Source organism: Notamacropus eugenii, chromosome 5, assembly GCF_028372415.1.
Source record: "Notamacropus eugenii isolate mMacEug1 chromosome 5, mMacEug1.pri_v2, whole genome shotgun sequence".
Classification (NCBI taxonomy): Eukaryota; Metazoa; Chordata; class Mammalia; order Diprotodontia; family Macropodidae; genus Notamacropus; species Notamacropus eugenii.
In genome coordinates, this window is record NC_092876.1 from 134,871,861 (window position 1) to 134,884,711 (window position 12,851).

Sequence of the window (12,851 nt, forward strand, 5' to 3'; positions counted from 1 at the left end):
TCCCCGAAGAAACAGTAGAACTTCGTCCATGCCCGCTACCACTGGAGGAGGGAAACTCAACCTCTCCCCCTCGGGCTTGCCCAGCCTCTTCCTCCCCAGCCCCGTCCTGCAGAACCGATGCGTGATTGGCTGCTCCTCCGTAGCCGGAAGTGACGTTTCTGTCACCGGCTGCCCCGGCTCTGTGGAAGCTTGGACTTTCCGCAGCACCCGGAGGCCGCTGCTGGGCAGGTACAGCGGGACAGTGGAAGCTGGGGGGGATGGTTGGGCCTGGGACAACCGAGGCGCCGGGGGGCATGGAGGAGTAGAGACCTCAGGAAAGGAGGGCGAGGTGACCGGAACCCCGAGGACTCGGAGTTCCTAAGGTTGGAGGTGCGAGGAGTGACTGACAAACCGCGTGGGGGGGGCGTGCGCGAGCTCTGCGCGGGGGCCTGGAGCCCTCCTGGGGCGTTCGCAGAGGCAGCGTCACGGGGGCCCAGATCCCTGGGCTCCTGTCTTCACTGAAGTGCAGCTGCTTCCTCTTCTCCCCTAGCCTCTCCGGATTGAGGCCTGACGGCCCTGGGGCAGGAAGGGAAGTGGGTTGGGATCTGTTTGCAGAAGTCCAGAAGCAAAGTGCAGGGGTACTGCGCGTGCCTGGACCATGAACCGGGTCGACCTCTCCCACGTTATCCCAGGGCTGCCCCATTTTTACTTTCAACTCCACAAACACTTAGCATCTTCAGGCGCCTGGCTTCAAAAAACCTAACATCCTGTGCAGTCTGTACACAAATAAATGTAAACACCCCCACCAGCTCTGAGCTGTTTCCTCTTATGAAATGCTGAAGATATTTTGAGTTCCTCGTTCTATTCGAGAAGCCAAAGGGGATTCAATCCTCCTTCTGCCCGTTCTCACTACCTATCCCACGATAGCTTAATTCGCCAATCGTGCGCTTTTCTTGTTCCAGCTGCTGCTTGTACCTGAGTTGAATTTCTTACTTACCATCTGAGCTGTAACAGGGGTCTTTGATTGATGAGCTTTAACTTTATATTTAATATATAAATAATAATAAATAAATAATATAATATTTAACTTTATCTTGTTAGGAACCAATCCTCCACATCACTTCCCAGTCAAGTCTCCTCGAAGAAAGGGATTGTGTTGGTTGCTTGTATTTGTATTTCCACATTTAACACACTGCCAGACATTTAGTAAGCACTTTAGTAAATGTTTTATCTGTGTAGCCCTACCCTGTGTCCACCTATCAGTCAATCAGGGAGCATTAAGTGACAACTATGTTCCAGGTACTGTGCTAAAGCCTGGGGATACAAAGAAAGACAAAAGACAATCCTTACCTTCTAGGAACTAACAATCTAATGGGGAAGACAAAACAAAAAGAGCTGAAAAGGCAGGGGGAGAATGCCGAGAGAGGACAGAATAAAGTCCTGAGGCCAGGTGGCCACTATTCTTTTGTCACCTCTGCAGACTAACACCCAAACCAGTTAGTCATTTCTTCATGATCTTAAAAAATTATAGACAAGTGGAGGCGTCCTGAAGGATAAAGAGGATGAGATGAGCCACTGTTATCTCTATTTTCAAAAATTTGAAGAGGGTAGTCTTCAAACTAGAGGCTGGTGAACTTGCTTGTGATTTCTTGTAAAATTCTAGAACGCATTAAAGAGGGCATTTGTGACCATTCGAAACGGGAAGTGGCTATCACTAAGAGATAGCTTCACTTCATCGAAAACAAGTCACAACATTAATTTCACTTGCTTTTTTTGATAGAGTTACTAGATAGGTACATTAAGGGAATGGTATAAATATGGTATACTTGGATTTCAGCAAGACATTTGACAGTCTGTCATGCTCACCTTTCTGACAAGATAGAGAAATATGACTAGCTAGATGTTTGTATAATTAGGTGGATTTGGGGCTGGCTGAATTACTGGACCTAAAATGACATTGTTAGATCAGAATCTCCTTGGAGGGAGATACCTCAGGGAGTGCTGCAAGTATCTGACCTTGACCCAATACTGTTTAACATTTTTAGCAAGACTTGGATGAAGGTGCACATGTCACACTTCTCAGATTTGCAGATGATATGAAGCTTTCAAGGATAGCTAACATAGGAGGGCAGAGTTATCCCCAAAAAAAGGACTAGATAGACTGCAACAGTGGGTTATGTCTATATTTAATTGCATTAAATGTAAAGTGGTACACTTGAGTTCAAAGAATTAAGTATACAAGTAGAGGATGAGAGAGGTGTTGCTTTGAACAGTTCATGTGAAAAGGATTGAGAGGTTTAGGACCTGCAGTTCAATGTGAAGCAACAGTGTTACACACTTCGCACTTCTTTGTTACTTTGGTGCTACAACTTTGATGTTACATGATAGCCAAAAAAGCCACTGCCATTAAAAGAAAGAGGCCTAGAGAAGTGACTAGAGGTGACACAATGGGGTCCCCACCACCCCTATCCCCCGTCAGATCACATCTGGAGTATAGTGTTCTTGGAACTACCTTTTAGGAAGGATATTGATGAGCTAGATTATGTTTAGAAGAGGGTGACTGCAAGGGGCTGGATAGTTAGGGGACTGAAGATCTTACCACAGGAGAATCAGTTGAAGAATAGAAAAATTGAGGCATGGTAGCTCTGCCTTGGATATTGTAAAGATCTGTCATGTGGAAGAAAAATTAGACTTCTTATGCTTGCCACCAACCCCCACTGAAAGCAGAACTAAGAGCAAGGGTGGAAACTGCAGAAGTAACAGATTTCAGTTGAGATAAGGAAAAAATTCTCTAACGATTAAAGTTGGCCAGACACAGAGTAAACTGCCCGGCATAGTGCTAAGTTCCCTTTCTCAGGAAATCTTCAAGGGGAGAATGGGTGACATCTTGTCAGAAATATTGTAGTGTGAGTTCTTTTTAGGTAGGGTTTGACTAAACAGTTCTTCTAATTCTCAGATTCTTTCACCCAGTGTGTGGTGAAGCAGTGGTACCACTGGCTTTTTACCAGATTGGGAAGAGGTTAGGGAGACCATGTCAAAACCTTCCCCAGGGCCTTTCCATTGGCTTCTAAGGGAAAAATATGCTATGGTGATCAGTATAATGAATAAGACTTTTGAGCTGTGATCCTGATCTGACCTTATGGTGTCAATTGCTTCCCCAGTCTGAGTCTCATTTTAGCTCCCTGAAAATGAGACTTGATCACTAGTCAGCAGCTTTGAAAATGATTTCAGTGCTTCTTGCTTACCTCTGCTTATCCCCACCCCCAGGATTCAAGAAGGACCCAGCAGGATACCATCTCTCCTGTTGCTGCCCACAGATATGCAACCAGAACCCTGAATCTACATTGCTCACAGAAAAAGGAATGCTGTTTCTGCTCCAGCACAAGATGAGCCTGATGTGGCCAACTTGCCTGGGAGTGCAGCCCCACAAAGAGACCAGGTGGGAACGGATGGTTACCTAATAGGAAAAGCAGGAGCCATTAGAGTGACTTGCAATGGATTTAGCTGAGAGAATTGAAAAGAAGCATGTTTCCATGCCTTACCTTTCCCCCCCTCCCCCAATGTCCAAGAGAAGGGAAGACCTAGGATGGGATTTCCTCTAAATAGCAATCAGGTATTATTCTAGGAATTTATGAGAACAACCTATACTTTTTGCACTTCAGATTGGGAGGGTGGAGTGGGAAAAAGTAGTGTTGTGCCTGACAGTGGTATAGAAACTTGCCTAGTGGCTTAACATCAATCTGCTTAGAAGTCATCCAACTTTTACTGTACCTAACCTGACCCCCACACTCCTATATGGATCTTTGGTCAGGGCTAAGTGTATATGAGGGTAAAGGACCAGAAATATCCTTATATATCTGAGAGGATATTGCTAGCCATGAACCCAGCACCACCTCTCTCCTCTCAGGCTATTCTAGACAGCAGCTCTCCCCTCTCTCTGATGCGTTTGTTCTGTCTGCAGCCTGCCGCTCTGATGCCGAAGGGGAGGCAGAAAGTGCAACCATGGAGTGCTGCCCTGGAGCCCTCCCTGAGCCTGCCTGCCTGCCTCAGGCTGGCAGTAACTGGCTTCTTCTTGTTGGTTCCCTTGGTCATGGCCCTAGAACTAACCGAGACAGTTGGGCCTGAGGCCCAGGGTCCTAGGGGGCTGAGCTGGGCTGTACTCCTGGACAGGATGGAGGGTGAGGGCAAGGAAGAGAGTGAGGAGCAGCAGGCAAACGCCCTGGCCCAGGCCGCAGGGCTGCTGAATGCCGGACGCATTGGGGAACTTCAGGGGCACTATCTCTTCATCCAGCCCCCTGGCCACATTGGGGTCCAGCAGGAGGAGGTTGCCCGACAGCAGGCCGAGGCAGTGTTGTCTGGGCATGAAGCTGTGCGTTGGCATTCAGAGCAGCGGTTATTGAAGCGTGCCAAACGCAGTGTGCTCTTCAATGACCCCAAGTATCCACAGCAATGGCATCTGGTGAGTTTAGCCCTTTCCCACCATCCACTTTGGATAGGTACCTTTCAGGTGTTTACAGAGAGTTCTTGCCTTGTATGTGGACTGTTCTGCAGGCCTCTATGTAAAGCAATTTTTACATAATAGCAATTTTCCTGGGGCGATGGATGGGGAAGGAGCCAGTACATGGTTCAAGGACATGTGTGGGCTAAAGACAGAGAAATGAGAACGGGCGGGGGGGGGGGGGGAAGCCAGCCACATGGGAGGAAAACATTTGGGGGCAGGGAACAGACATGACCTACCTGAGATAAGACAGACTTGTGGGAGCTAGATGGGTGGGTGGAGCTTACACCCACCAGAGGTCTCAAGCCCTGCCCCCAATAAGGTAGTGGTGATAGTGGTAGCAAGGTGATTTCTCCACCTGTCCATTCTCCTACTTTCACTTGGAAGAGTTTTTTGGGGTAGGAGGCCACAGAATGCCAAGCTGATGGGCAGGAGGGGAGAGAGAGAGAGTACAGTATTGTATAGTAAAGTTAACATCTGCTTTTTTTTTTTTTTTTGGAATGCAGATTTCTTTCAGAATTTGATAATGCAAATTTACATAAAGCCGAACTGTGTGTGCTTTAGGGTAGTTGATAAGACTGAGAAGACCATCTTATGGATACTCAGTTGCCTACTTTGCTCTGAGGAGTATTTCAGTGGCTTGAAGCCAAAACTGTTCTTGTGGGTTAGAGAAAATTACATTCCTCTGGCTTGCCCCTCCCTTTCCTCACTCCCTATTAAAGCTCAACTTTTCAGAAAACTTGTTCTTTGGCAAAATCCACACTTGCTGTACCTTCTTTTAGACCTTCCTGGAAGCTATTGATCCATCCCCTTTCTCTGACTTTTGAGTTGGTGTGGGTGGCAGACTGGGCAGCCTCTTCCCTTACCCTTTTCCCACACATCCACATCCACAGTGAGCTATTGAACATTGTTGTCTTGTTACTCAATCAAACAGCCTGTGACCCAGCCTCTTCCTGCAGAATAACCGGCGAATCCGAGGCAGAGACATCAACGTGACAGGTGTTTGGGAACGTAATGTGACAGGACGAGGTGTGACTGTGGTGGTGGTGGATGATGGGGTGGAGCACACCATCCAGGACATTGAACCTAACTATGTGAGTGTTATTGGGGTTTCGTGATCACATTCATGCTGCATCTTTTCCACCTCCTTTCTCCCAGAGTAATCCTCTCAGTTCCTTGCTCCTTCAAGGTCACCGGGAGCTGGAATAGTGTTTTCTGCTTCTTGCCGTTGCTCTAAGTTGATACAGGTCCAACTTAAAGGGTAGCTCCCAACCATTATCAAGGGAAAGCAAACTCAGTGCATCCTAGTTCCTGGTCCTCTCTGCTGCAGCAAGTAGAAAACATCATTACAGGCAGTTTCCCTCTCCCAAGGGCTTAATATGCTTGCTTAGTAGGGAGAATATCTTCCTACCAAAACCTGTCCTTTAGGTAGTCTCCCCACTAACAAAGGATGCTTAAATCCTTTTCATTCCTCCATGTCAGGAAGGTAGACCATCATCTGGAAGAAACAGAAGTATAAGGTGCCACTCAAGAACCCAGACTTGGTTGTGTCTACCTTGTTCCTATGCTCTCATCTTACCACAGAGCTCTCTCTAGCTAGCAGTACCTAAAAGACCATCTAGTCCAGACTGTAGAGAAAACAAGCCCAGAAGTAGAGTGAGCTTGTTCATGGTTCCAGAGTTTGTTAACCCAAAAGACAGTGCCTATCTTTTCCTTCTTTCTGAGCTAAGTGAACTATGTCATGCCACAAAGCTTTAGTGGGGTGGAAATGATCAGTGTATCCTGTGTTCTTTGCCCCTCTGCCTGAAACCACTGGTTCATGAAAGTAATCCATTCCTCCTCCCTCTGCCGCCAGTTAGAGAGTAAACCGAGGCCTTTTCCTTCCCCACCCTGTTTCAGAGCCCTGAAGGCAGTTATGACCTCAACTCTAATGACCCTGACCCCATGCCACACCCAGACGTAGAGAATGGCAATCATCATGGCACTCGTTGTGCTGGCGAGATCGCTGCTGTGCCCAACAACAGCTTCTGTGCAGTGGGGGTAGCATATGGAAGCAGAATTGCAGGTAGCTTGATCTTATTTTCTCTCTCTAGTCTCCATACTCTAAATATCTAGAGTTTCACCTTACACTACTTTGATCCCCGTACAACACTTAAAACAATCCACATCAAATCAAAATTCAATCCTGGCCCACCTAATACTATTCATTGGTTTCACCAAATATAACTTTAGGAAGAGCTGGGTGGAGATATGGGGGAGTAGTTATATAGGAACAATGTTGTAAACAGGAGATATGTTTGCAGGGGTTTGGTAAGAGGGAGTGAGGGGGGATGGAGATTAACAGAGTGGCTGGGGAGGTTGTAAAAATGGAATAGGGAAGTATGGGCATAAGGTAAAATCCAGTGGAACCAGAGGCGGGAATTCTGGTCATGCTGGCTGTAGAACTGGGTGGGAGCTGAATTTGGTAAATGGGTTATAACCCTAAGCACAAAGGAGCTAGGAAGGAGAGCTGGAAACAGTGGAGGCACCAGGCTGAGGCACTGAGAAAGCCCTAAGCTTACAGGGAGTGGGGAGGAGAAAAAGGGACTTAACACAGCAGAAACAAACACACACTAGGCAACCCGGAGCAGAAACCTGAGCAATTGTGGTAAACCTATGTTAAGTAAGAATGAATGAATGGTCGAGGAGCAGTCTTTTTTCCCTGAGTAAGGCGAAGCCCTGATGGTGATTAAGGTATTCTGTCTCCCTGTTCTGGTGGCTCCTCTTACACCACCTTCCTCCCTAGCTACTCCCTAGCTAATGCTCTGGTGGTGAGAGGATAAGTTTTGTGGGAAACCAACAAAAATAATAATACCTGGCTTTTATAATGTGCTTTTAGAGTTTGTAACATACTCTGTGTGTGTGTGTGTGTGTGTGTGTATATACACATATATATCATCCCAATTTTAAACCTCACAACAGTTCTATGAAATAGGTACTGTGGATATTAGTATCCTGATTTTACAGATGAGGCAACTGAAGCTCATAGATTGTTTTCATGGTCAGACAGCTAGTAAGTGTCAGAGGCAGGATTTCAACCCCAGTCTCGCTGACTCCACATCAGGCTGTATCTAGTACACCATGATGCCCTGTTTTTCCAGGGTAAGCTGAGCAGTTCTGCCTTGCACGTAGGAGTGTTCCATAGCCCCCAAAGAAAAGCGTCTTCATCTCAATCCTTGTCCATCTAACCATTCTCATAGCAGATACTTGTTAACACTTAGTACTTTAATTGTACTCCTATTTCCCAGAAGAGGGCAGTATCCTTCTGCAAATGAGGCAACTTCTAGAGCCAGAAGGTGGGAGAGCCAACTATTTTTTTTTTTCCCCTGTGTCCATACAACCTCACTACTTCAGAGAAAAAAGTGGTGTGTTTCTCTCCTGTTTTAGAGGGGGGAAATTGAAGCATCTACTCCAGGCCATACAGTAGATTAGTAAAACCAGCAAGAGAAATTGGTCTTCATTTCCTAGCCAAAGGTCCTTCCCAACACAAAGACTGGCATTAAGATGAAATTGGGATATGTTGGATGCCTTCTTTCCTCCCACCATCCTATTTTCCCAATGCTCAGGTATCCGGGTGCTGGATGGGCCCTTGACTGACAGCCTGGAGGCTGTGGCATTCAATAAGCACTATCAGATCAATGACATCTACAGCTGCAGGTAAGAGGGTTACCTGTTCCATTCCAGTGGGAAGAATGGAAAGACTTGGAACAGGGACTTAGGCATTAAGGCTGAGTAAGGCAAGTCCCAGTAAGAGGCTTGTGACATTTCATCCACTTTGGGCCACAGGTACACGGTAAACTAAGACCCTTACAGCTCAAAGAGACCTTAGAAATCACCTCTTTCAACACCTTCATTTTTACAGATGAGAAGACTTGAGTCCCAGAGGGCTCAAGGGATTTAGCCAAGGTCACACAAGTAGTAAGTGACAGAAAGGACTCAGATCCATCTTGATCAAGTGATTTACCCAAAACTGTGCAGCTAGTAAGTAGCAGAACTGGAACTTGAAGCCAGGTCCTCATATTTTACATCTAGTGCTGTTCCCATCATGATATACACAACATACTGCTTGATTTTCATATTCTCCACAAGTCATAGCCATATGGTTCACCATCCAAGCCCAATCCTTAGGTCCATGGGTTACCCTGATAAACCAGTCCCCTAGTCTAAGGAATTCTCAGACCTTCTCCAGAGTGCTACCCCTGTGCTACACTATTCCATCTGAATCCTAAGAGAAGAGAGCATTTTCCCCTCCAACCACAGGACAAAAGAAGTCTTGGCACCACATCCTTGCCTTTTACGCACATATACTCAATCTCTCCCTGTCCCCCATGTCTCCTTCTCCTGTCTCCTTCCCCTTCTCTCTCCCTCCTCCCTCTCCTTTCTTCTGTGCTTTAGACTGTAGCAGGGATTATCAGAGGAGTGCTAGAGTTGGACTTGTCCCCATGGGGTCAGTGGAACTTGTCACCCAGTTAGAGCTAGGACACTATCAACAAGGGTGTATGTTTCCTTTTGAAGAAAGAGCAAAGAACTCCCCTGTTCAACACTTGGGAGTTCTTATACAACACACCGTGCCTAAAGAATCTGCCTTCTCGCCCATGGCTAGGATTACCCAAGCAAGATGAAGAGCGATGTTCTCCCTTTCCCTACCTTCACTATTCTGTCTCTATCAGGGCCAGACTAGATTTGCTTCTCCAAACACTAGGCCTAAGAAAATCATCCAATTTAAGGGACGATTAAAGCTCCCAAATTTGGAGGTTTTCATGCTGAGAAGGAAGGATTTTAAATCATATCAACCATTTCTATACCATTATTTTCCCATTTTTAAAGTAGAAAGCATTGGTCTTGATAAGCAGGGAAAAGCCTGGGCTTGTTCCACTATCCCTATCCTTTTAGACAGTGCAAATGTTCTAGACTCACTGGAGAGACAAAAAAGGCCAAAGGAATAGGTGGTTTGCTGTGTCTGGAAGGTATGAGGACTGGTTCTAGGTGGAATTTTTCTCTGCTGTCTCTCAACAGTTGGGGACCAGATGATGATGGAAAGACAGTAGATGGACCCCATCAGCTTGGAAAGGTAACAAGGAGCTAAAGTCCAAATGCTTGAAAACGCAACATTCCCACTACCACTGCTCTAAGAGGATTACTACCAAGAATCAATGCCAGACTTTTACCTTCCAGCTATGGCACCTCCTTTCATGGAGAGGGAGTAAAGAGAAATGGGCTTAGAGCAAAGGGAGTGGGAAATGGTTTGAGGATTCTAATCTAAATTGCTTTTTCCACCCAAAATAGAAATAAGTAAAGAACACCCACCTTGGTCCTACCTGTCTTTAGCCACACTTGCTTACCAAGCCTTCCATGAATTTTGCCTGAGGAGAAATGGATCTTAGGTAGGAGTCTTTCAGGTCAAGCATTTAGGACCACTGATACTGAAACCCCAAAATTTCTGTTTCCCAGGCTGCCTTGCAACATGGAGTGATTGCTGGTCGCCGAGGATTTGGGAGTATCTTTGTGGTGGCCAGTGGCAATGGGGGACAGCACAACGACAACTGCAACTATGATGGATATGCCAACTCCATCTATACAGTTACCATAGGTAGCACACAGATACTCTGTGCCTGTATGTAGACAGTTTTCTGTGTTTCAGTCTCGGTATACATTATTGAATGGGGAGGGGAGCATTTTTGGTTTCCAGTGTCTTATTGTTATGTCTTTGTATGTCCCTTCCCACCTTTGCAAGGGCATTGCAATATAGTGACGTGAGCACTAGACTTGGAGTCAGAGGGCCTTGGTTCAAGTCCTCACTTTTCTATTTGCTACCTGTATGACATTGACCAAGTAACAAAGCTTCTTTGTGCCTCCTTTGTAAGATGAAGGCATTGAATTAGGTGACCACTGAAGTACTTTCCTAGCTCTAGATCTATGATCCTATGACTGGAACTCTCCCCATAAGCTCTCAGGACCTCTGTATAAGTCTTAGTGACCAGAAAATTCTTTTAGCCATTTGTAACAGTAAACACCCCAACATACACAGAGGGGACTACTACCACAGGTTCCTTGATCTGCTTCTTTAAATGGAAAGGCAAACTTTGAGGGGTTGACAATCACTTTAATCAAGCACAGGTGTCATTCAGTTAGTTCAGGGGGAAAGGTCAGCACCCTGAACTTCAGAGAAAATACAGAAAAATTAAAAGTCAACAGACATGCTTCCAAAATGTCTGACCATTAACACACATATATCTGGCCAAACAAACATTTCTAGTCAGTAAGCCCCAAACTAAAACCTCACCCTCAGAGTATTAATACACTTTTCAGAGCCAGAGGGCATAGCCCTCTGATTAGTGCCTCTGTAGAAAAAAACAAGGTACTTGGGACCCTCCAACAAAACAACTCCTCTAATCAAGCTTCCCCCATCCATGGGTGGGGAAGATCTTCTTTAATCACATTATGCAATCAGAGGCACTTTTAGTAGAACAAAAACATCAAAAGATCCTAATTTGATTGCCATCACACCATTGTCTTAAGTCCCTCATTGACTCAGTCTATATTTCAGCATCCCTTTCCATAGTCCTTCTGTCATGAGAATGACTGGCATATGACTGACCTCCCTTATGTACTAGAAGCCCTAGTGTGCTCCCTTGAGTTACCAAGACAAATGATTTCAGGAATGGCGTACTCTTGGATGTCTCAGATGGCCATTTTAAGTGAGCTTCTTTGGCACTCAGGTGCCCATGGGATGGGGGCTGTCTGCCTACTCTTGGCTCAGTTCAGGCATCCTGGCTAATACTCTGCAGCACAGTGGATGCCTTTGTAGCCTAGAAGGATGCCAGGCACAGAGGTACCTGTGATCTTAGTTCCCATTTTTCTATACTCTGCCCAGGCGCTGTAGACGAAGAGGGACGTATGCCATTCTATGCAGAGGAGTGCGCCTCCATGCTTGCTGTGACATTCAGTGGTGGGGACAAGTTGCTGCGAAGTATTGTGAGTAGCTGGCTTTCTGTCTTTACTCTGCCTTGCCTCTCCTTCCACCTTCCTCTTGAGCTACTGCCTTCATTTCTCTGTCTTTTCCCCTTCTCTGTTCCAACCCTCAGCTGTCTCTTCCCTAACAGAGAGGCACTCCTGGGCTCCAATTTTGCTTAGAAAGCCAAGTTTGGGAATTCTTTGATGCTTTCATCTTGGTACATGAAGGATGGAGACTTCAAATGAATCACAGAACCTTAGGATTAGAAAGGTTCTCAGAGGTCATCTAGCCCAATTTGTGCTTGAATAGGAACCCCGCTACAATATTCACTCTAACGGGGGAATACAGATTGAGTTTATATCTTGGTCACTTCCGCCTATTGTTCCTAGTTCTTCCTTCCAAGATTAAATAAAATAAGTGATTTCTCCTCTATATGACAATTCTTCAAGTACTTGGAGATTGTTATCATCTTTTCTTAAGTCCTTTCTCCAAGCTGAACATCCCCAGTTTCTTTGAACACAACATTACGGTTTCCAGTTCTCATACTATCTCAGTCATCCTTTCTTACATAATTCAGTCTTTCACTACCCATCCTGAAATTGGGGGCCTAGAACTGAAAACAATAATCCATATGTGGATGGTTGCTGTGTTATACTGCTAACTTGTAAAGAATGCTGTTTAGTCCATTAAAACCCCATCTTTTTCATTTGAATAGTTATCTAGCCATTCTTCCCCTGGCCTTTACTTGTGCTATTGTTTTGGTGTCTTTTTTTTTTTTAAGCAAGTGTAAGATTTTACATTTATCCTTGTTAAATGTCATCCTAAGAGGCACAAAGTATTATAGTGGTTAGAAAGCCAGCCTCAAAGTCAGGAAGATCTGAGTTCAAATCGTATGGCATACATCCACTGGCTCTGTGACCTTGGGCAAGTCATTTTACTTGTCATTTGCTAGGTTACTCTCTAAGATGTAACTCATGGAGTACATACCTTTCTTATCTGGTTGAGGGAATTTCTGTATTAGGAGTTCCCTAAACCAATAATTACAGACTTGGTCCAAAAAAAAATTGTGTGATTGGATTTGACCTATTATTCTAGCCTGTTGAAATATTTTTGTAACCCGAGTTTATTGCCTAATAATAGACAGTATTGCTTACTGTCTGTGTCAGATATCCTTCCCAGTTTTATGTCATCTTAAGATTTAATATGCTATGTCTATCTCATCTAAGTCACTGATTCAAAAAAAAAGTTGGCTAACCTAAGGCTGTTGATAGGTCCCTGTGTCACTCTACTACACATATACCTCTATCCAGATGGCATAGATCTGTTAATTTTTTGGGTCTAGTGATAGATGTCAACTAGTTCCCTAGGCAGAGGATTCCT

At 45.2% G+C, this 12,851-nt stretch overlaps 1 protein-coding gene across 3 annotated transcripts in view; it reads left to right on the plus strand.

The window, feature by feature from the left end:
* Positions 1 to 121: 121 nt before the first annotated feature.
* PCSK7 (proprotein convertase subtilisin/kexin type 7) overlaps positions 122 to 12,851 on the plus strand; it is a 29,533-nt gene continuing 16,803 nt past the window's right edge. The window contains exons 1-9 of one of the 3 annotated variants that reach the window (XM_072610995.1): positions 122 to 228; positions 3,247 to 3,418; positions 3,941 to 4,438; positions 5,437 to 5,571; positions 6,377 to 6,542; positions 8,083 to 8,173; positions 9,533 to 9,587; positions 9,968 to 10,106; positions 11,391 to 11,491. In XM_072610995.1, coding sequence (XP_072467096.1) covers positions 3,953 to 4,438; positions 5,437 to 5,571; positions 6,377 to 6,542; positions 8,083 to 8,173; positions 9,533 to 9,587; positions 9,968 to 10,106; positions 11,391 to 11,491 — 1,173 coding nt within the window. In that variant the 5' untranslated portion in view covers positions 122 to 228; positions 3,247 to 3,418; positions 3,941 to 3,952. Of the gene's footprint in view, positions 229 to 269; positions 370 to 3,246; positions 3,419 to 3,940; positions 4,439 to 5,436; positions 5,572 to 6,376; positions 6,543 to 8,082; positions 8,174 to 9,532; positions 9,588 to 9,967; positions 10,131 to 11,390; positions 11,492 to 12,851 lie in introns of those variants that run through there. The other 2 variants (XM_072610993.1, XM_072610994.1) reach the window with 2 other exon arrangements.